Raw genomic sequence first — 23,600 nt, forward strand, 5'->3', positions numbered from 1 at the left:
TCATGACGGAAGATAAGAATGTTTGTGTGATGTGTACATGTCCACCAACTTTTCTAGTCTTTTCTAACTGGTACTCATTTTTTTTTATTTACTTTTCTTCAATGTGTTCATGTTTTTATCATTCAATTTTCCACTTTTCTTTAGCAAGATTCACCGCAAAGTAAAACGAATGAAAAGAAAAAAAAAAATACACATATATGTATAAAATAAAATTAAAGAACGAAGGTAAAAAAAAACTACGTCACGTATTGAGGAAAAAAAAATTGAGTGCAGGGGTTGTTGAATCGAAACGACGTTTTAACAGATGAAAAAAAAAAATATATATATATACTTTAGAAAATTTAGAGTGAAAAAAAATATATAAATTGAAGGAAATTTTTATAAAATCAAATTTTATAATTTTTTATATTTGAATTGAAAATAAATTATGTAAATTTGACTAATGCTTGATTATTATGTTTTTTTGGTTATTTAAATAATATGTAAAAATAAAAAATAAAAAAAATATAAAAATTGACAAATATGTAGAAGAGTAAAGTGCCATTAGACTATTGCTAAAAATTCATGTGAATAATAAAAAAGTTATGTGAAACAAAGAGGAGAAACAATGACCCTGATGGTATAATATTGTGTATGTCAAGTAAAACTTTTATTCTCTTTCTATATTTAAAATGGCAAAAGAGAAAAAAAGAAAATATATATACATGAAAATAAAAAAAATGACTCACCGTTTGCGAGGGATAAAATAGCCAAGAACAGGAGCACCAGGGTTCCTTCTCGACACGCCAGTTCCTGCATCCTGAAACACATATATATACATACAATACATTAATATCAATATTCAACTGGAAGCTCATACAACCGTACAAAATGGTGGGCATATTATTGAGGGGGTTCCTATGTTCCTATATATATTTGTCTGTATATTTGTATGAAAGCTGTATCAAGGGAAAGAGAATAAATATGCTCACAAAATAATAAATATAATTCACACTGAAATTGCTGTATATATACATGAAAATTGAAAAAATAAAATATAATCGTGATATGTTAGAGTATTTTGACATCGACCTGTCATGCTTTTCTATATATATTATCAAATATATATTTATTATAAATTTTTCACGCTGAATTGTCTGAGTGTTATTGGGAAATGTTTATTTTTTTTTTTATTTTTTTTATTTTCAATAACATTGCGTGTCGAAATTAATTTAATTTCAAAATGTTGAATTTTTTTTATAATAATAATAATGAAGGTTAAACTGAGATGCGGGTTTAAAAGATTTTTCATCAAGTTAATTTTTAAATAATATATTAAAATCATTGTGTTGAAGGTAAAAAAGTTCAAGTGCAAAAAAAAAAAAAAAAATCGAAAAAAAGATTGTTTAAAAAAGTAAAAAAAATGTATGTTTAAATATTTTTTGTCATTAATTAATTTTGGGCATTTAAAAAAATTGCAGATGGGTAAATGCAACATTTGCAAAAAAATATTTATATTTGCGATTTTTGAACTTTCAAAAAAAAAATAACCGAATATGGTATTTTTTTGACCTTTTTTTACTGTAAATTTGACAATTTAAAATTATTTATTTGATTTATTTTTAAAAAGCAATTTGTTTACATTATTTTTATGATGTTGAAATATATTTTGTTGGATAATACTGTTGATGGGCCGATGGGGTGTCAGATATCAAACATTATTGATAATTCCATGTACATCATAACGGAATGGATCAACTGTTGGTAGAGAATGAGGGTATTCAAGGTGTTTCGACCGCAGGAAGATCAGAGCATTGAGATTGTCTACGTGCCATTCGAATAAACTATATATAATATTATGGATTTATCAGTATGCATGGTTAACCAATCAAACATTACTGTAATTTGAATTTAAAAAAAAAATGAAAAACTAATATTATATTTCGCTAAAATTGTTATAATATAATTTTAAATTTTTTTATGAATAAATTACACTGTCTGAAAAATGTCAGAGAGAAATATCTAAAAATAAATTTGAACTTATCACCTAGTTTTAAATTACCCTCCGGGATAAATATTAAATTAAAATTGACTTTTTTTAATCAAAACTACTTTTACATTTTAAACAATATATAAATAATTATTTTTAATTTATTTTTTATCCTTCAAAATTTCATATATTATATTTCTTTTATTTTTCAAGAAATAAAGTATAAACCGGAAATTCGTTCAGCATAAAGATTGGCAAGATTCTCAAGAGACTATCCGATAAAACGAATATAAAAAAAAAATAAATAAAAAAAGCATCAATCGATCATCAAAAGCACGTGGACGTAATATCGACGAAGCATTGCACTGGACACGAACGCGTTAAAATTCCATCGAATCTCATATCTCGATGTTGGGCTTTTTTCCCCGGTCACTCGCATACACGGTTTTCTCCTCCTTCGAAAAAAATTTTTTTTTATCCTTTTTTTACACTTTTATTACGTGTCTCTCGGACACGATACACCAGTTTTTTATTATTATATTTTTTTTCAACTTAAAAGACACATACCCAAAGGATTTTTAGCAACATCAAAAGAATTTTTATTTTATTTTATTCATAAAACAAAAAATAAGAATTTATATTTATTTTTTTTCATCATATTATCATTGGAAAATTTTAGTTATTCGATTGATCGCATTTTAATGATATCACCGAATAAAAAATAAATAAAAAACCAAAGATATAGACATGTGTATATTTGTCGACTGTCATCAAACATCCCGTCAGGGCAAAGTCGATCCATTAACATTTTTTTTATTTTTATTTTATTAATATATTCTCTCCTTCCGTTTGTTTTTACTTGAAAATTTTTTATTCTATTATTTTTCACTGTGCAATGAGACATTTAAAACGACCGAGTTTATTTATCTCAGTCGGTTGCATATTTTAAAATTAATAAACAACAAAATGCAAATGAAAAAATAAAAAAAACATCAAACTAATATTATTAGCAATTTTTCAATTGCAAAAAAATATTTCAAGTTGAAAAAATTATTAAATTTATCAATAAAAAAAAAAGCAAATTATAAATAAAATTCATATTATCATTGTGTATAAAGGTGACTGTTTGATTTCATTGTGATAACATGAGTGCATAATATAATAACAGTTAATAAAAATATATTTATAATGATGAAATAAATATGTAAAAAAAAAAAAATATAATTCAAGAAATATAGTGAGTAGGGAAACGAGTATATATAGAGAAATAAAAATGACATTGCCATTGGAATGAAAGATAAATATAAAGAGAGAAAAAGAGAGAATAAAAATAAAAAAAAAATAAAAATTAAAGATGAGCTTAAAGGCCATCATGAGACGCATTACAATTGAGAATGCAACGAGGCCGCGAGTAAATAGTAGTACATTGTTGCATGTATTGTTAGTATATATTTATTACATATGTATATGAAAAATTTATGATATATATGTACATTAAACATGTTGAGTTTTAGTGTATATATATTATAAAATTATATCATGATACCTGCTTAAAACAATGGACGTCTTGATGACTCGACAAACCTCATGTATCGGATTTCAAATGTACATTTTCATTTAAAAATAAAAATATGAAAAACATACAAGAATAATATTATAGTGTTATTTTAATACAGTAAATTCTCAACAAATGTTTTACAAGTGTTTAATAATTAATACCTACTGTTAATACCGGATTATTAATTAATTATAATTTTTATTTGTTTTTGTTTTTGTTTTGGGAATTTGAGTTTTTATGACTGGGGTTAGATAGAATCAAGATTGAATATTTAAACGAATAAATTTAAAAACGTTGGTTTATTTTCATTTTGATATATTTATGAATTAAAAAATTCCAATGTGCCAGCTGCTGGTGCAACGTCCATGAAGAAACGAGTAATTACTAACAATTTCGAGGGCAATTCAACAGGGCAGGAAGAGACTGAAGAAATAACAAAATTCAATTGAAAAAAATAAAATATATATACAGAATATAAGAAATTTTTTTTTTTTTGACCTTTTATTATTATTTATTTGTTTATTATATTTTATTCAAGGCACATGTAGGCTCATTGTTGGCCTCGAAACATCCCGGATCTTATATGCTGGTGAGTCACGAGAATGCAGAAGAACATTCACGCATACACGAAATTATTTTCCTTGTTATTTTTCAGATAGATAATTTTTAAATTGAGAAAATATTGACCCAAAGATATTTTTAAAAATTCATTTAAGCAAATTTTTCACAAATTTGTATATAGAAAAAATAATAACACAAGTATAAATTGAAATTAAAATGAATGAAAATACTCGAAAAAAAAATATCTATCAATTGAAATATAAAATTAAATTTTTTCAATAAATATCTATAAATCCGTCAAAGTTAATTCAATATCGAATATTATTATTATTCAATCATTGTTTTCCAATCTCATTATCCAAATTACAGGCGAATAAATACGCTTAAAATTAACCCAACAATATAATTCCAATAATTATGAAAAATAAAAAACAAATAATTATATTGTCTTTACCAAAGCAAAACAAAATATCAATTTAATATATAAATAAAAATATACATAATACACTACAAATTTTATATTCAAGTCAGTATCAATCAAGTTCGACAAAAGAAAAATAATAATAATAATGAAATTTATATTTATTTATTGAAGATAATTTACTGGGTATACGAGTGTCTGAGCATTAGAGAGAAAATCGATGAAGTGTGTTGGCCCCACCCAACAAGAGCGTTTCGTTCACAGAGAAAGAGAGAAAATAAGCTCAACTCGACTCAATAAAAAAAAATATATATATATCAAAGTTGGATAGTACTAGTACTATACGAGGACATTGGTGGTAATTTGATGTGTGGTGTTTGTGTTGTCGATATCTACGTGCTTGGACGTACTTGATCATGTTTTTCATCTTGGGTTACTATTGAATAGTAAAAGAGATGAAAACCAACTTACCATCCAATTCATGTGCTCTTTTCTTGGGCCAATATATAAAGTATAGTATAGTGCCACAGGGTTTCATCATACTACCATCAATAAGGGTGAAAATACACCATCACCACCAACAACAACAGCAGCAACAAAAAGAAAAAAAATAAATAAATCATGGTTGTCGTCTTGGTGGTGGTTGCAGCAATATTTTGGCAATTGATGTATATATTTTTTATTTTTCCAGGGCAAAAGCCAAAAGGCAAGATGTAGTGAAATTGACAAAAAAAAAAAAATAAATAAAATAAACGTATATATAAAAGTAAATAAAAATAAAAATTCACATGTGAAAATTGGAAAAAAAAAAAAAATCGTAAAATCTTGTGGCTATGAAACGCAATAAAGCGAGAAAAGTCCATGTTTCGTTGACTTAGGACGTAAATAGGAAGCTTAATATCTGTCATTGTGACTATACCAAAAGAAAATGAAAAAAATAAAGAAGAAAACTGCCTGAGGGCTGTAAATATATATATATTCCATTTGACTATAATATATATACGTGTTATTTTCACAATAAAATAGATAAATAAATATAAATAATAAAAAAAAATATAAATTAATTTAATAGAGAAAAAAAATTAAACCACAGGTACTCGTGTAATGAAAAAAATAAAAAAAAAATAATAATATATATTGCAGGTACGTGATACCTAAGCAGTATTGTGGATGAGGAAAAAATAAAATAAAAAAATAGCTGAGAGACATTCAAGTGGGCATCTAAAATATCTTACTCGAGTGGCAAAAGATAGGCGTTGATATTGATGATGAAAAAGAAGAAGAAGATGATGAAGAAGTAGAAGAGGATTAAATGATCATTAAATTAACCTTGTGAACTTAATGCAATAATTAATTTGAGTAGACTCTTTTACCAAGTCTCAAGTGTGTGTCGCAAAATTCATTTATAATTATAAAATTAAAATTTACATTCCAATCGATAATAATCTATAAATATAATTATTTTTATTTTATCTTTGTTAATTTTTTTATTAGTGAGTTCATAAATTGTTGGTGGGATAATTACTGATCATGTATAGAAATTAATTTAAAAGCAAAAAAAAAATAATGAATGGTAGATTTGTATATGAAGAAAAAAGAGGGAGCTCTTGGCGTGACTTATGAAAAACCTGCTGGACTGGTTTTGCTTCTTGTTGCAAAGTCAAAATGCCGAAGGTAGATGGAAGATCATGTACAATCTGTTTGTGTATATATATAAAAAAATATATATAAATTAATAAAATAAAAATAATAAAACGGTGAAAGGTCCGCGACCGACCCCTTGAGGATGCCTTTGGAGACTAGCCAAGATAACCAATCTTGATATCTGTATGATATCATCCGGCCAATAATACGCTGGATACACATCTCAATTCTTCAACCATGTCATTTACTTTTTTTTTTTTTATTTTTCATATTATTTGTAGACTACTATGTAACCTCGCATTAAAAGCAAACAAGTGAAAGTCCTATTTTTGGAATTTTTTTTGTATTCAATTATTTACTTTTTTACCAAAAGGTGAAAAAAAAAGGTTTTAAAAAACTTTTTGAGACTTTGTATTTAATGGAAGTAAAGAAGGGCTATTCGGCTTAACTCCAAGTAGTAATTTGAAGAAAGGAAATTATAAAAAAATTTAAATTGTCAAATTAAAAGTAAAAAAAGGTCAAAAAAATACCATATTCGGTTATTTTTTTTTTTGAAAGCTCAAAAAATGCAAGTATAAATATTTTTTTGCAAATGTTGCATTTACCCATCTGCAATTTTTTTAAATGCCTAAAATTAATTAATGACAAAATAAAATTTAAACATACATTTTTTTTACTTTTTTAAACAATCTTTTTTTCGATTTTTTTTTTTTTTTTTGCACTTGAACTTTTTTACCTTCAACACAATGATTTTAATATATTATTTGAAAATTAACTTGATGAAAAATCTTTTAAACCCGCATCTCAGTTTAACCTTCATTATTATTATTATAAAAAAAATTCAACATTTTGAAATTAAATTAATTTCGACACGCAATGTTATTGAAAATAAAAAAAATAAAAAAAAAAATAAACATTTCCCAATAACACTCAGACAATTCAGCGTGAAAAATTTATAATAAATATATATTTGATAATATATATAGAAAAGCATGACAGGTCGATGTCAAAATACTCCAACATATCACGATTATATATATTTTTTTTTCAAAATATCTTCGAGCCTTTTTTTTGGCACTTTGGTTATTATTTTACTTTTATATGATGTTGCAACATATTCTGGGTGAAATCAATTTATAAAGCTTTGTATAAAGAAATATAAGAATAAAATATATTATAAGCTTTGATCGAGTGCTGGAAGTGGGTCGGGACACGTATATGCATCAAGAAAAGTACACGTGACCAATGTTATAGACGTCGATGAACTTTTCCTCATTTATATATATGAACATTCATTTTCATCCCTTCAGGTAAAACCAGTCATTTTAAAAATAATAAAAGAAATTTTTTTAAATTAAATTTTTCCATACCCTAACACAAAAAAATCTCTACCTCATCTCGACAATTTTATTTTTTAAAGAATAATAAAACGAACGTTTATTTTTTTTTTATTTGAATTTTACACCAATATTTATTTTTCTTTTTTTTAACCGAGATTTTTTTACTACAATATTTTTTTTTAGTATAAGAAATTCCATTGCATTTGATGATGGGACGACAGAAGGTGAAAAAGGGTGCAAAAAAATTTAGAATAAAAATGAAAAAAAAAAAAAATATATATATATAATGAAAACGAGGGTATGAGAATGTAAAGAACGCCGTCAGCAAAAGACAGAAGTGCAAAGACCACATCCACGTAAGCGTAACTACAGTCTATATATGTAAGGGAAAAATAAAAAAAAGAAAAAAAAAATATATATAAAAAAACATGAGTAGGCAACCCCAGTGCATTATTTATCAGAGTACACGTGTCTCACCCTCCTTGGCAAAGTGCGCAGCGTGGACAAAACATTGGGCTTCTACAATTGCCGCAATTTTCAGTTATATCTTCCGGAAAAAAAAATAATAAAAAGCCTTTTATATTATTTATATATTTCTATATTGTTATTTAACTTTATCAAATTATTAAAATGAACTCTTTAAATGCAATAAATTTATTTTAAAATTAAAACTTCAACTTCTCCCAAAAAAACATCCCCTTAAAAAAAAAAACGAATACTTGACCTCAATAATATTTGAAAAATTTATAATCTGATAAATTAATTTAAAAAATATTTCTTCTCTTTGTGTTTTTTTTTTTTTTTTTTGGTAGAAAATATGTTAAAGGGATGTAAAAATTGAAGGGGATTAAAAATGATAAAATAAAAAAAATAATTTATATAAATATAAGGGGTGAGTAGCTGTAATTATCTACCATCGCAACGTTAATAATTTGAACATCCCACTCAGTTTCAATCCGGTGCTCTGGCGATTTCGCGCTAATGCACAACGTTGCGGTAATATTCGATTATGTTCCCACGGAATTACGGAAATTCCTATCAACGGTTTCATTGGCCTCGGTTCTTCGTTCACTAGTGTTTTCACCCCCTTTTACCTCCCTAACCTGACTCAATTCCATCCCTCTGTACATGTATTTACCTATTCCCTCTTTCCCTCTCACTTTCTTTCTCTCTCTTTTCCTCTTTCAATTGTCGACTGGTCGATGCACACATGCAATACACCACTATATTATATTTTGCCTCGGGGCCCACTTGAATCAACGACCAGTCGAAAACTATTGCTTCTAGTTCAGTAACAACAACAACAACAACAACAAAATATATTCAATGAATTTATAAAATTTTCAAATCAATTGAAACTCTTGTGTGTGATGACAAATTTAATTAATTATTATTATTTTATAATCTAAATTAAATTGTATTCAAATATTTTTGTAATTTTTTTTTTGAAGGATAATTATTGATAAATCAAAAATATATTTCTATTTTTATGATTTTTGTAATCCATCAAATGCCCTGACAAATATTATTTCAATTAAATAAAAAATTCCATACAAAAAAAAAATAAATCACACACAAAATTTGTCAAGGTAAAATATAGATTTTTTTTTTTTTCAAGAAAGGTAGTTTTTAAATCGTAAAATGAACGTTAACATCACTGAATAAATACACCAAATAAGAGCCAGATGTTTTTTTTTTTTTTTTTTTATAACTACTCAATACTCTTGAGTGGTCAAAATTTCTACAAAACGATTTCGTGTATTTTAAATAAAAAAAAATGCCAACACATGTTGTTTGAAAAGCAGCGACTTAAAGGTAAATCTTGAGGGGAAAAAATAGAAAACACCCCACACGCAGGTAGAAAAATCGGAGCAACTGGTATACCCAAATAGAAAAAATATAAAAATCTCCAAAATACAATACAATTTCAGTATTTTAAAATTGCACAAATCCAAAAATAGTCCAACAATTCCCAGCATTAAATTTTACTTAAAAAAAAAACCCAAAATTCTCAGAATATTATCAACAAATAAAGAGCTGATAAGAATCTAAATAAAAATAATTAATAAACATATAAAAAGAATGAGAAAAAAAAATTTTAAAAATGTAAATAAATAATTTTATATAATCATCGAGTCATTGCAAACGATTGCCTCACACTCGGCAGTTAAAATATTTATCTTGACATGGTTCTGTGTTTACAAGATAAGCCCAAGACATATATGTGAATGATACACCAGTACAACCATTAATACACATACGAAAAATTAATGTTCATCGTAATGCTCTTAACGAATATAGCCCAGTGTTATTTATTCAAGGATTCTTCTCGTTAAACTTAACAATGAATAATCGTATTAAATTTGTACCCACCCGTTGTCACAACTCTTTTTTTATTTTTTAAATTTATATATAGACATACGGAGTTTAATAAACCCTATCAAAGTAAAATACATGTCGACCTTATCGAGTGAATCTTGATAAATAAAAAAATAAAATAAACAAATATAAAAATACAATAGAAAAAATGTAGAGTATATATTTGAATAAATAATTCAAATCACTTTGGATAAAATTTTTTATTTTACATGTCTGCAGACATTGACCTCAACTGATTAAAATCTCTCCCGACAATTTATATATATATTTTTTTGAATATAAAAAATTAAGAAGAACAAAGAAAATCACACTGGTATTATTTAAAAAACAAACTTGAATATCCGGATCTATTTTTTCTACTATATCAAGTTTTTAAAATCTTGAAAAAAATATATTCACACACCATTATCATCATCATTATTATAATCATATTGAACACATAAAAAAAACCGGACAAAACTGTGGAAATATATTTAAGTCTAAAGCATTGAAGAAGAAGCAGCAAAAATAAAAAAAATGATTAAATAAAAAAAAATCCAAGACACGAATTGCTTAGCCCATACATATATATATAAAAAATATATATATACACCTGCCGTACATTTACAGAGCTGATAAGAAAACTGCAAAGAGAACACGAACGTGCCATTCTTGCTATGCGCATACCTATCCAATGTTGGCTCACACTAATATTAGCGTTACGATAAAATGTCCAGTTTTATATTCGCTCTTTCTTCACGATTCATTCGACATTATATATATGATTTTTTTTTTTCCATTTTTTTTATCTATACGTATAATTTTGAATCGGGTTTATATTGAAATATACGTGCAATATATTGTTACTATTATTTTTTTTTATAAATAATATTTAATTTAAGCGACTAAAAAAGAATTGATATTGTTGCTGTTTTTTTGGATTGGGGAATCTTCGACAGCAACAGCAGCTGGTTATGGCATACACCAGTTCTCGAGATAGCAATCAGACTTGCCTAAAAAAAACCCTCTATGTAGTTTTGTATGTGTATTTGCTGGCATAGTAAACCTGGGCACGGGTGTGAGAGATCATTAACCCGACAAGAGATTCTAATCACGCTACATTGCACATCGTTTTAGCATAAAACCCTCGCATATGGATGTACAGTCAGTATGTTGTATTAAAATGCAGATAAATATTTTTATTTTTTATTATTCAACGCAGACGAATAATATAGTATTTAATATATTTATTTAAAGATTTAAAAAAATAAATAACGTTATTTATTTAAAAAAATGTAAAAATGTATCATCATTTAAAAAATACTTTATGTAAAAATAAATTTTAAATGCTGTTTTGAATTTTTTAATATTAAAAAATGTTTTCAAAAGAAAAAAAATCAAAAAGCTTGTTGAAAAAGTTAAAAAAAAGTGGATGAAATTTTTTGGCTGTTGAAATTTTATCTTTTTTATTTTTCAAGTTTTTTTTTTTTTTAACAACAAATGGAAGGTTTTTAGTTAAATAATAATATGGATAATTTTAAATAGATGTAATTCAAGAGATTTGTATTTGATTATTTTTAATTTTCGTTATTTTTTAATAGGGCCTATGTCCAATGGAAATTTGTGAAAAAATTATTCTTTTTTTTGCTTTGAATAAATTCTTATGATGGCACTTAGGCTCATTCACCTATAAGACGATGATATATACATGTATTTTATTTTTTCGTAAATGCACGAGAGTGCCGACAAAAATTCCGGGCAAAAATCGTTCAGGAAGTCCGACGGTGGTAGCAGAAAAAAAAAAAAGAGACGAAAAGAAAAAAAAAAAAACAATCTCACGATCGATCAAACCTCCCTATTTCCAAGCTCGTTGAAAAATGTTTAAAAAGAAAAAAAATATAACTTAAAGTTAAATGAAAAAAGGTATGAACATTAGAAAAGTCTAAAAATATTTCGAATATAAATTAAATATCCAACAAAATATAAAAGAATTTTTAAAAAAATCACAACTAACCTTTAAGTAGTATCCGAGTTGGTTCTCGGTTTAATAATAAAATAATAATTATTAATTGAATCAATAATAACGAAATGATAATCCTATATCACAAATCACATAATAATGCACTGAATCACCACTTGACACTTGCAAACAAAGTTTGCCACAATTAATACTTCAATAATCAAAAAAAAAAAAAAAACAAATTAATTCAAAAAACAAAAACTTGAATTTAAAAAACTACCTCCAATCAACAATAATAAACGAAAGAAAAAAAATAATAATAACTCAAATAAATAATAATAAATCAAGGCTAGACGTCGTTATTATTTTTATGATTTTAAATAAAAATCTCAACAAGAATATCTTCTGTCAAAAACTCGTGGCAAATTCCAATATTTACTCCAAAAAATTTCCCACTTGTATATTATCTCTCTCAGTAAATATAACCCAGCTTTTTTTATAAACAATTATAATATTTTTCAAAAATATAATAATGTCAATCTCACTGTGTTATTATTTTTTCGACAACATTTATCCTGGACATAACCACAGGAGGAGTTGCTTGATCTCTGGTGCGCATGAAAATCCTAAAGGACAATGTACCTCAACCTCTAGTATCCAGCTTTAAAAAAAAAAAAAATATTTCTTTTTTAATATACACTTGTTTTAAATAAACACAAAAATCTACTTGTAAATTTATCACAAATTAATTCACAATAAATAGCGCAAAGCCACTTAAAAAACCAACAGAAAAATAAATTATAAAAAAGAGCCAAAAAAAAACGATGATAAAAAATTAAATGTCACGTTAAAAAAATTGATAAATATTTAATCAATTATTATTTCCAAAAACTCACTATTGTTATTGACAAAAAAACGTTTACTATATGTCATAAAAATAATTATTAAAATATGGATGAATTTTTTTTTTGTTTATTTTTTAATTTTTAAATGTAAACAATCTCACTGACAGTTGTATTTTAAATATAAAGTCGGCGTCAAGTTCAGTAACAATGGCGTCGAACTACGTTTATCAAGGGGTAGGTGTATATATGGGTTTGTATTAAACGTAAAACGCGCCGGTTTTTGTATATACAACGCGCAGCAGTATCGTAGATATACATGACCCAGATCTTGCTGCCTGCAACAACACACGACAACTGACTCTTGTTCTCTCTCTGGTAGCAAGGTCTCTCTCGGCATAAGGTGGGGATAATACGAGACCGATATGAGACAACACTATGCTGTTAACTAAATTCCAGACAGAGATATTCTAATAGAAAAAAAAGCAAAAGACAAAAAAAAACAGAGCAAAAAAATGTTATTTAAATTATTTTCAATTTATAAATTAAAAGTATTAATTATTAATGTATTTTGACGAATAATTAATATATTTAATAATTTTTAAAAGTGAATAACAATGAAGTGAAAAAAAAGGAATGGCGTAAACGAAGAAGGTCGGCTACCTATATTTCGGAGTAAATTTTTTAAGAAAGAGGAGAGAGAGAAATATATACATCGAAATCCGACGCTTATCGCGCTATCGCTGCATTGGTGGTAAATTAAAATTATTTTTAAATATTTTTGTTATATACTGCTTTTTTTGGCAATAATTTATGTGACTAAAGAGTGTAATTTTAGTTTTTATATTAAAATAATAATAATGTGAAATGAAATAAATTTTAAAATTAAATTTTGACGATGTAAGAAATGTTTAAAATTGTAAATAGAAGCAGTGGTATATTACTTGAGGCAGTGCCTCATTAAAGGCGACGAGATTTGCAGCAGGCCGTGTATTATCCTCATGCACAAATGCAAAAAAATAAAATTTAAAAAAAAAAAAAAGAGACAAGTGTTTTAGGGGCTCGTATATCTATCGTGCCGGTTTGACTCACCGGATTTCACGCGGTTTGCTATAATTGGTGGCGTCGAGTGTCAACTCAAAATATCCAACTTGAACAAATAATTGATAATAAAAAAATTTTTTAAACTTGTTTAAAAAATAAAAGTATAAAATATACGTTAAAATGGAATTTATTTTTAATAAATAAATCAACAGTTACTAATTAGAATTTAAATGTAAAAAAAAATTAAATTTTATTTAAAATTACTATTTTTTTTTTGTTGTTAATTTTGAAAATTAATTTTTGATGTTTATTATTTAAGAAAGTCTAGGTTTTAAAGAACAAATTGCAAAAAAAATTAGTTGAAAATGTTAATTTTTAAATGCACGATCGAATTATGAATTTTTAATTTTTTTTCTTAAGGTAAATTTCGATTAAAATTTGTCAATTCACATGTGGAATATTCATAATGTGGATTAAAGACGACCACAAAATATAAGTAGCTTTGCACTTTCTCTGTGAATTCCAGCATCAAATTAAGTGGTCTCTCGTAATACACGTGTACAGATACAAGTAGGTGTACATAGTACATATATTTAAAATAGTGACTCTCTGCTACCACGCTCTTAAACTCAAGTGGCTTTTTTGTCGGTAATCATTTCACATATGCACTCTCAAAAACCCGCTAAACAATTTTTTTTTTCATTTTCATCATTATTATCTGTATTTTTTATAATAAATATTTCATGCACTGCCAAACTCGTAATGAGTTTTCTATTTAAATTTTTTAAATGTAAATTTACAAATGCTCTAGTTCAAAAACAATAACCTATTAAATAAATAATAAAAAAAAAAATGTTTCATAATTTAAGAACAATTAATTATGATATTGTTAAATTATTTAAAAAATAAAATCATGTATTTTATCAATTTTAACAAGTTTTTCAATTTTTTTTAAAATAAAAATTCTCAAGTCTCAATTTGAAGATTTGAAAATCTCTAAAAAAAAAATCTAATCAACTAATTCCTATCAATCTAATTTAAAAAAAAAAAAATGATTATAATATTGTCAACATTTTAAAGAACAACAATAAAATATAAATAAAAATTTCCAAACATTTTTTGCACTAATCAAAAAATAAAGTCTCAAAAATTCGTTGAATAAAAAAAAAAAAGAATTTAAATAAATTCAATTTAAATAAACGTATGACAATTAGATATTTTTAATAAATTATAATATTTACTTGAATTATAATATATAAATAAAAACCACGTGCCAAAAAATTTCCAGTTTAAATAAAAAATTTCATGTGAATTTATAAAACAAAAAAATCATATTTTTTATTTTAAATAAATGAAGTGATGATGAAGCATAGATTTTGTTGGACCTGGTGTACTTATCATTTCTTTATTTTTTTATTCATCACTCAAATAACCTGGAAAATTTTCTGGAATATAGAAATATATGGTTGCCCGGGAGCAATCTACATCTAGGTAGCCCGCACCAGTAATATTTGCATTTGCGTTGTTTGCGCGAAGCTGACATCACTTCTCTTTCCAACTTTACCACACAGTATTTTATAAGTCACGGGGTTTAAATATTTAAATTTCATATTTTTTTTTTTTTTTTTTTTCAAATTGAGTAAATTTCGCGGGGCTGTATGATGAGGGAGTCAACTTTCTCTCCCTGTGATTTTTTTTAAACTCGCGGGGGGTGGGTTATACATCCATAAATTCTCATACACATGAACACTTTGAAATTTGAATCGACAAAAAATAAAATTATCATAAGTCAAGAAGTACATTTAAAATCAAACCAAAAAATAATAAATAATATTGATGAAAAAATTCAACAAATTTTTATCATAAAAAATATTTAAATTAATTATTCAAACTTATTTGTTTAAAAATAATTCAATAAAATTATTTTTACATCAATAATAAATGAAAAATTAAATTTATATTTGAAAATAATATTTTTTATTTTATTTTTCAAATAAATTCGAGTTTGTTTTCATTAGAAATATTGTCATAGGTCATTATCGAAAAAAAAAAATAAAAACATGGAGTTCTGAGAATTTAAAAAAAAAACAAAACAAACGAGCAAGTGTCCTGACCTAGTCACTGAATGTTTGGCTGACTTGAGAATTAAAAAAAAAAAATGACTAACAGAGACACCATTGTCACCTTGAAAAAAAAAATAAAATAAAAAACAACATGGGGGGCGGTAAGTGAAGGAGCAAATGGCCCTATGAATGGCAAATAAAAAAAAATACTAAAATAATAATTTCGATCAGATAATTGCTTGTAATTAAAACTACACAATTATCTGTTTAAAAAATTGATAATTAATTTTTTTAAACTAATAAAATATGAAAATTGTTATTAATAAAAAAAATAATTATTATTTTTGCTCATGAAATTTGTCACGCACTTTCAACAGGCGGCCATTACATGCAATAGAAAAAAAAGTTGCAAAAAAAAAAAAATAAATTCACGAAAATTGGGCGAACGTTGGTTTAATTCGATTTAAAATTATAAAATAATTGAATGAAAAATTTAGCGATGAGTTAATTAATATATTATTTGTTAATTAGAATAAAAAAAAATTGAGCAAAAACTTACATTTTCAAGGACACCATGTAATTCAGTCCCCCGTGAATTTTCACGACGAAAAAAAACGAAATACAAATCCTCAAAAAACACACATTAATCCGTGGAAATAATTAATTTTTTTTCACTCAACTATGCACCAACACTCAAGCAACAAAACTATAATAAATTTATAATTATTTAACAACAATTAATATTTTTTAATCATCACGATAACCGAGAGCTAAAAATTCCGTATGCCCGCTGTTCGACGACTGGCAGTTTACTCATTTTTGCTAAACTTTTAGTTGTAGCGCTACATGTCGCACCGCGGTGACAAAAAGAACTAAAAAAAACTGCGCGAATAATTTGAAAAAATTCAAATTTAAAAAATACTAAATTTATAAAAGTAAATATATCAACAATAAATTTTATAAATAATTATTATTTCACAAAGATTAATAAAATAACATTTTCAATTAAATATTGAAATATTTATTTCCAATTTGACTTTTAAATTTCGTCAAAAATTTAATTAAAAAAATTATAAAATCATTTCGAGTTATTAATAATTTAAAATTTCAAGTCTGGTTCACGATTTAAAAAAAAAAAACTGATACAAATTGAAATAATTTATAAAATTTATTTTAAATGTCAGACTATCCGTTGATTTTTCTCCTTCTAAAATAAGAATTTTATTTTCATTAACAATTCATATTTTAAAATTAAATTTAAAACAAAGTTATAATAAATTTTTGAATTTATATATAAAAATAAATTCTTAATAATAAATAATATTTAAAATTTAATTTTTAATTTAAAATAAATATCTGTGTTTGAGTGTAAAATTGCCGGAAGGTAAATTCATGATTAAATATATGGTTGGTGAATGCATCTATAATTCGTCAATTGCAGAAAAACCGGATGATAGTATAGGGTTTATTTGTTGAAGGAGTGTGTGGGTGTTCCTGTTGAAGATACATTAGATAAAAATTAAACGTATTCTGTATTATATACAAAGACATGCGGATAGAATTATAATGATAATAAGGGGATGAATTTTGAGAAGAGTAAGAGGAGTATGTACACTGACGGTAGCACAAAGCCATGCCACGGGCCATTTTACTACAGCTCATCGCGAAATAGTGCACTTAACAATATATATATATTTATCTGTAATATTCTCCTTATACTCGTCCACTTTGTTCTCTCGTCTTTTAGCTCAACAATCCTTAGACGAATATTCTTTACACTTTATCATATCCATTCCATCATATACCCTCTATAGTCAGTTAAATAATCCTCTGATTTTTTTTTTCTTTATTTTTTTTTACCCCATCAACTTTTTACTACCCTCTCTATGTATCGTTTTTTGATTGACTTGAATTTTTTTTTTTTTTTTTTAATTTCACATTTATTATTTATCAATTAATTAACTTGTCAATGTCTCGGCAAAATGAAAATTAAGTAGCTTGATAAATTAAAAAAAAAATAAAGTATAATATTTTGTATTATATTTTAATTTTTTTACAGTTTATTGATTATTGTTTTAAATATTTATTAAATAATTTTCTTGAAAATTTATTAAACAATTCTAATTTTTATTAAATTATGAAAAAAAAAAAAATTTCAATTATTTTTTAAATTAAAAATTAAATTAAAAATACTTTTTTATAATTAAATAAAATTAATTCAACTAAATTAATTAAATTTACAATAAAAAAATGAGTGTATGATATATTATCTAACAAAAAAAAAAAAAAAATGTAAAATGATTGAAAACTGATGTACACATGACATTAAATAAATAAAACATTTGATGAATTTTTTTTTTTAAAACTATAGTTATATTTATAAAATAACATTACGATAAAGTGTGAGACAGGTGGAAGATGAATCGCGACACTTGTATATATCCATCGATATAGATAAAGTGTCAAAACCAAATATAAAAATGTTATACAAGGATGTTAAATATTTGTGTCAAAGTATGGATAACAGCCAGAAGCATATTACACCAGATGGTAACCGCGTCTTCTAGAGATGGACCACTATCCTCTTTTTATTTTATTTTTATTTTATCTTGTATAATGTTGTTTGAGACTGATGGATGAGGCTATAAGCCAAATTCAATAATATTCTCAATGGACATACTTGAAATAATTATTTTTTCCTTTTATCAATATCCGAAACTTTATCCTTAAAATATTAGAAAATTATTAATCATTGGAATATTGAATAACAACAAAAAGCTTGAGCATTATTTTGATAATTTAAATTTATTTTTGGTTGATTGTAAAAGACACCAAATTATTTGTATTTTATTAATATTTTAATAAAAAAATTAGGCTCTTAATTTAATATTACACTGATGTTGTCAAGTATCTTCAAAAGTTGTACAATTTTTTAAAATAATTACAGATAAAATTAAAGATAGGCGATTTTAATTTCGAGCTTAATTTCCGAGTAAAGCTACGATATATTGATTAAACACACAGATGTTAAAAATTCATTTAATTTTTATTTATATATAATAAATATACCTACACTTTTTACTATAAATTTTTTATATTTTATTTTTTTTTTTGAAGAAAAAGAAGAATAGATTAAAAATATATTTCAATGAAATTTGCATTAGAAAAGAGACAATTCATTATTGGATTTTTATGAATATTCCAATACTATTTAATGCCATCAGAATAATTTTTATCTCGACATATACGAATATAAATTATTCAACGTTTTAAATATACACATGGAAATTTTTTTTTTTTTTTATAAATGTGCGTGTATAATAGGGGCTTCAAGTATATAAATATATACACGTGTGTAAAAAGGGGAAAAAGTTCATCAAAAAAAATTTGACTTTAATACAAAAAAGAAAAAAAAATAAAATAATTTTGTGTAAAAAAAATAACAAACTATCGAGTTAATAAAAAGCATGTGATATTAGATAAAAAAAAAATTTGTTAAGTTAATATTTAGGGGTTAATTTTAACAATAGATGTTGACTTTTTTTTGTTTTTTTCATTTTTTATGATGATACACTCTCTCGTGTGTCAACGTAAATAATATTGGCTTTGAATAAAAAATACTGTGTCTGCCTGGACCTGATGAGGATATTTTAAAATTACAATGATAAAAAAAAAAAGGCCATTTTACATAAACAAATGTGAATAATACGCAACAAGATTATAATCGAAATAATAAATTTAAAAAATTAAACCAACAAATTCATTTGAAAGCTCATAAAAAATAAAATATATATTTAAAAATTTCATTAAAATTATTTGACATTAATAACATCAGAATTTATATATATTTTTTTTTTAATTTGATAAGAATATAATATGGATTTTAATGTCGTGTATCATTGTTAAACATGATAATTTATTAATGATAATTATGTCAGCTGTACACAATATATTCTCATTAATTCGTCAATTTTTTGATTCTCGTGAAAAAAAGAAAAACATTTTACAATCATAAAAATTGATTCATTATCAAATGAAAATTATTTGAATAATTCATTATTTAAAGAGAAAACACATATATAAATAATAATTCATCATCACAGTCACTAGTAAGCTCGTGGTCAAGTGGGCAAACCTAATGCCTGCAATTTTGAAAAAAGAGAGTTCTAATACAGCTCGAGGTTGTTGTGCGTCTATTATAATACGAGGTATCAATCAGAAGTTACACATATACAGAAACAGCTTGATTATACTCTTTTCTGAAGTATGGAGCCAATACTTTCTGGTACAGAACGAGTTGGTCGGCCACCATAAAAAACCTTCTCCCTCATTCTGTACCAGGAAGTATTTGCTTCAAATACCCGAAAATATTTTTTTTATTTTTGATTTTTAAATATTACAACAATACCTTAAATTTACATTTTAAATTTAATAATTGTTTTTTTAATAATTTAAATGATACTGATGTCGTCAATTACACTGAGAAAATTTTTTGAGTGTATTCCTCTAACGTGTTAAAAAATAACACATGCCACATATCAAAATTACAATGATGGAAAAAAAAAAAAAAGCCCATTTTACATAAACAAATGTATATAGTACACAATAAGAGTATAATCGTCATAATAAATTTAAAAAATAAATTTAAAAATAAATATAAAAAATAAAACCAACAAATACATCTAAAAGCTCATAAAAAATAAAACATATATTTAAAAATTTCATTAAAATTATTTAACATTAATAACATCAGAATTTATATATATATTTTTTTTTAATTTGATAAGAATATAATATGGATTTTAATGTCGTGTATCATTGTTAAACATGATAGTTTATTAATGATAATTATGTCAGTACAAGAGGACAAGAAAAAAAAGGGAAAAAAAATTAAAAGAAAAAGTAATAGACAGGTGTCCTTGATTCACTTTCAAATATACGATCATCAATTTTATTTGCTTCAATAAATTCATCTAATGACATTTTAATAACTACCCTGTGCATAATGACAATAAAGTACATAATTATTATTAAATAAACAAATGATAAAGTCTTGAAAAATAAATTTTTATTGCTTTGATAATATTTATTCATTTTTTTTTCTTCATATGAATTTTTGAGAAATTATTTATGTAGTTTAATTGATTTTACATTATACGATTGTTAAATTATAATTATGTTTAATGTGTACCAAGTCAAAAATAGAAAAAAGAAAATAAAAAATAAAAAAAATTATAGTCACACCCATTGTGGAAGTTTGTAATGAACACAATCGATAATTTCCCAGCCAATTCGAACGTTCTTTTTTTTTATTATTCCGATCCTAAGTATTTTTAAATCCTCTGATTTTATTTTCTAGCTTTTTCTATTTTCTTTTTGTTCATTTTTCTTTACCCCGAATTAATTCTACCATTTTTTGCCATTTGCATGACCCGTCCAACCGATTTTCCACGTCAATTAACTTATTGGCGGATGTTAAATAGATATTTTCATAAACTTAAATTAAATATATAACAAAAAAACAAACAAATAGATGAATGATTTTTGGCAATTGGCGGATATGGTATAGACAAATAAAAATACAAAAAAATTTATCTATAAATTTTGTAGTTTTTTATGAAATAATATAAAAATTAAATCGTAATTTTCTTGACATTAGGTAAGAAAGGGAGTACATGCTGCCACGAAACAACTTATCATACATTCAAATTTTGAATATAGCGGTCACGCGATCACCAAGCTAACCAGGTCAAACTTTGGAAGAAAAAAAAATAGTAAAATAATAAAATTGCACGGTCGAATAATCCGAGCAAAAAAGCACCACAGTGCCCAAAGCTCTCTCTCTTGATTTTTTTTTCTCTAAATACTTTTTTGATTTTTTTTTCTATCCAGCCACGCCATCTGGAATTTATTGCGTCGTTTTGAAACTCTAATTTTATGCTTAAAAAAAAGAGTAATGTCAAGCATGTCGTAAATTAAAATTTACATCATTTTTAATATTTAAAAAAAATATTTATAAATGTAGAAAAAATGTACATTTTTTATGAGAAAAAATTATTGATTATTGTCACATTAAAAAATCATAAATATGTCATTATCAGAATTTTTTTCGTTCATTTTATTGAAAATTTAAATTTTTTATTTTGTAAATTACACATATCTTTTCATAAATTTATTTTTCTATTACATTAAAAAAGACGAATAAATATAAAATAAAAAATTTAAATTATTTTTTGCTATTATTATTATTTAAACAAATTAAAAAGCAATGATAAAAATATTTTTCTAAAAAAAATTTGTAAATAAATTTTTAAAGCTTTGATAATTGTGCTTTTTTATATTGACAATGTAAAAGAGAGGAAAAAAAATGTATTAATATTGTTAAAATGAATGTTGAATAAATAAAAAAATTACATTACAGATTATTTGTTAATAAAGTTGGTATTATATTTGAATAGCCCCCAGGAGACAAAATATTAAATTTCAGTCAAACAATCATTGGAATATTTGCCATCATGTCCCTCTCATTTAATTCATCCCTTATTTTTATTTTTTGGCTTTAATGCTCATTATTTGTTCTCAAAGATCTACTGAATGATAATTAACAATGAAATATATTTTTATTATTATTTTTATTATCATAAAAACAATTTATGTAAACAGATTTTTTTTTTATTTTCAATTTTTCTCCCTTGTTCTTTATTATTATTTTTATTATTATTATTTAACTTCCCCTTTGCTATGTGAAATTCAAAATACTTGAAGGAAAAATGATTGTTATTATCAAGGTTAAATATAGTCTATATTTATATTATTTTATTTTTGTCATTTTGATTGTCTAGACTCTAGATTCTGACTCTATTTGTTTTTATAAAAAATTTATATACTTGTCCTCGATAAAATTAATTTTATTTCATTATAAAAATATACATTATTATCCGAGAATAAAATGAAATCAATTATTAAAATATTATTGATTTAATATGTAGATTTAAAAAAAATATGTTTTAATTTTATTATGAATTTGTTTTAGAAAAAACTTTAAGCTTTTTGATCATAAAAGAAAATTTTTTTCCATTAAATTTATTAAAAATTAATATAATAATAATTATTTCAGGAGAAAAAAAGATAAAATTATTTATATTTTCTGTAATCCAAAATTTTTCCTTTTTTTTTTTCAAAATCAAAAGTAATTTTAAATTTATATTCTTTTTAATTTGTCAATTTTTTGATTCTTTTTTAAAAAGAAAAACATTTTGAAATCATAAAAATCGATTCATTATAAAATAACCATTATTCGATTAATTTATCGTTTGAAAAGAATACACATATGAATAATAATACATCACGCAGTCAACTAGTGGTCAAGTGTGCAAGCCTTTTGTTGCTTGCGCTAGATAGCTCCAGTTCGAATACAACTTGAACAGAAGGCGCTGCTTGGAAAGCTATTGCATGGTTCATTGTTTCCATCAAATTCATTCCAAAACAAATGTGATGAGTATAGTTGCGGATGGTTAAAATTCGATTGGAAGTTTGACGCAAATACTTTCTGTTACAGAACGAGTTGGTCGGCAACCATAAAAAACCTTCTCCCTCATTCTGTATCGGGAAGTATTTGCCTCAAATAATTTTTTTTATTTTTGATTTTTAAATACTGCAACAATACCTAAAATTTATATTTTAAATTTAATAATTGTTTTTCTAACAATTTCAATGACACTGATGTTGTCAACTATTCCTGAATCGTGTTAAGAAATGACACATGCCACATATTTAATTTTTTTTTCAAAATATTTTATTTTCAAGTATAAAAAAAGCTCAAAAAAAAAATAAATTATTT

General features: G+C 24.6%; 1 protein-coding gene across 1 annotated transcript in view; it reads right to left on the bottom strand.

Moving 5' to 3' along the window:
- Nucleotides 1–12,964, bottom strand: part of LOC122856679 — a 107,548-nt gene extending 94,584 nt beyond the window's left edge. The window contains exons 1-2 of the mRNA XM_044158444.1: nucleotides 11,866–12,964; nucleotides 729–799 (exon numbers count right to left, since the gene is read on the bottom strand). Coding sequence (XP_044014379.1) covers nucleotides 729–798 — 70 coding nt within the window. The 5' untranslated portion in view covers nucleotide 799; nucleotides 11,866–12,964. The remainder of the gene's footprint in view (nucleotides 1–728; nucleotides 800–11,865) is intronic.
- Nucleotides 12,965–23,600: the final 10,636 nt, after the last annotated feature.

Source organism: Aphidius gifuensis, linkage group LG5, assembly GCF_014905175.1.
Source record: "Aphidius gifuensis isolate YNYX2018 linkage group LG5, ASM1490517v1, whole genome shotgun sequence".
NCBI classification, from domain to species: domain Eukaryota; kingdom Metazoa; phylum Arthropoda; class Insecta; order Hymenoptera; family Braconidae; genus Aphidius; species Aphidius gifuensis.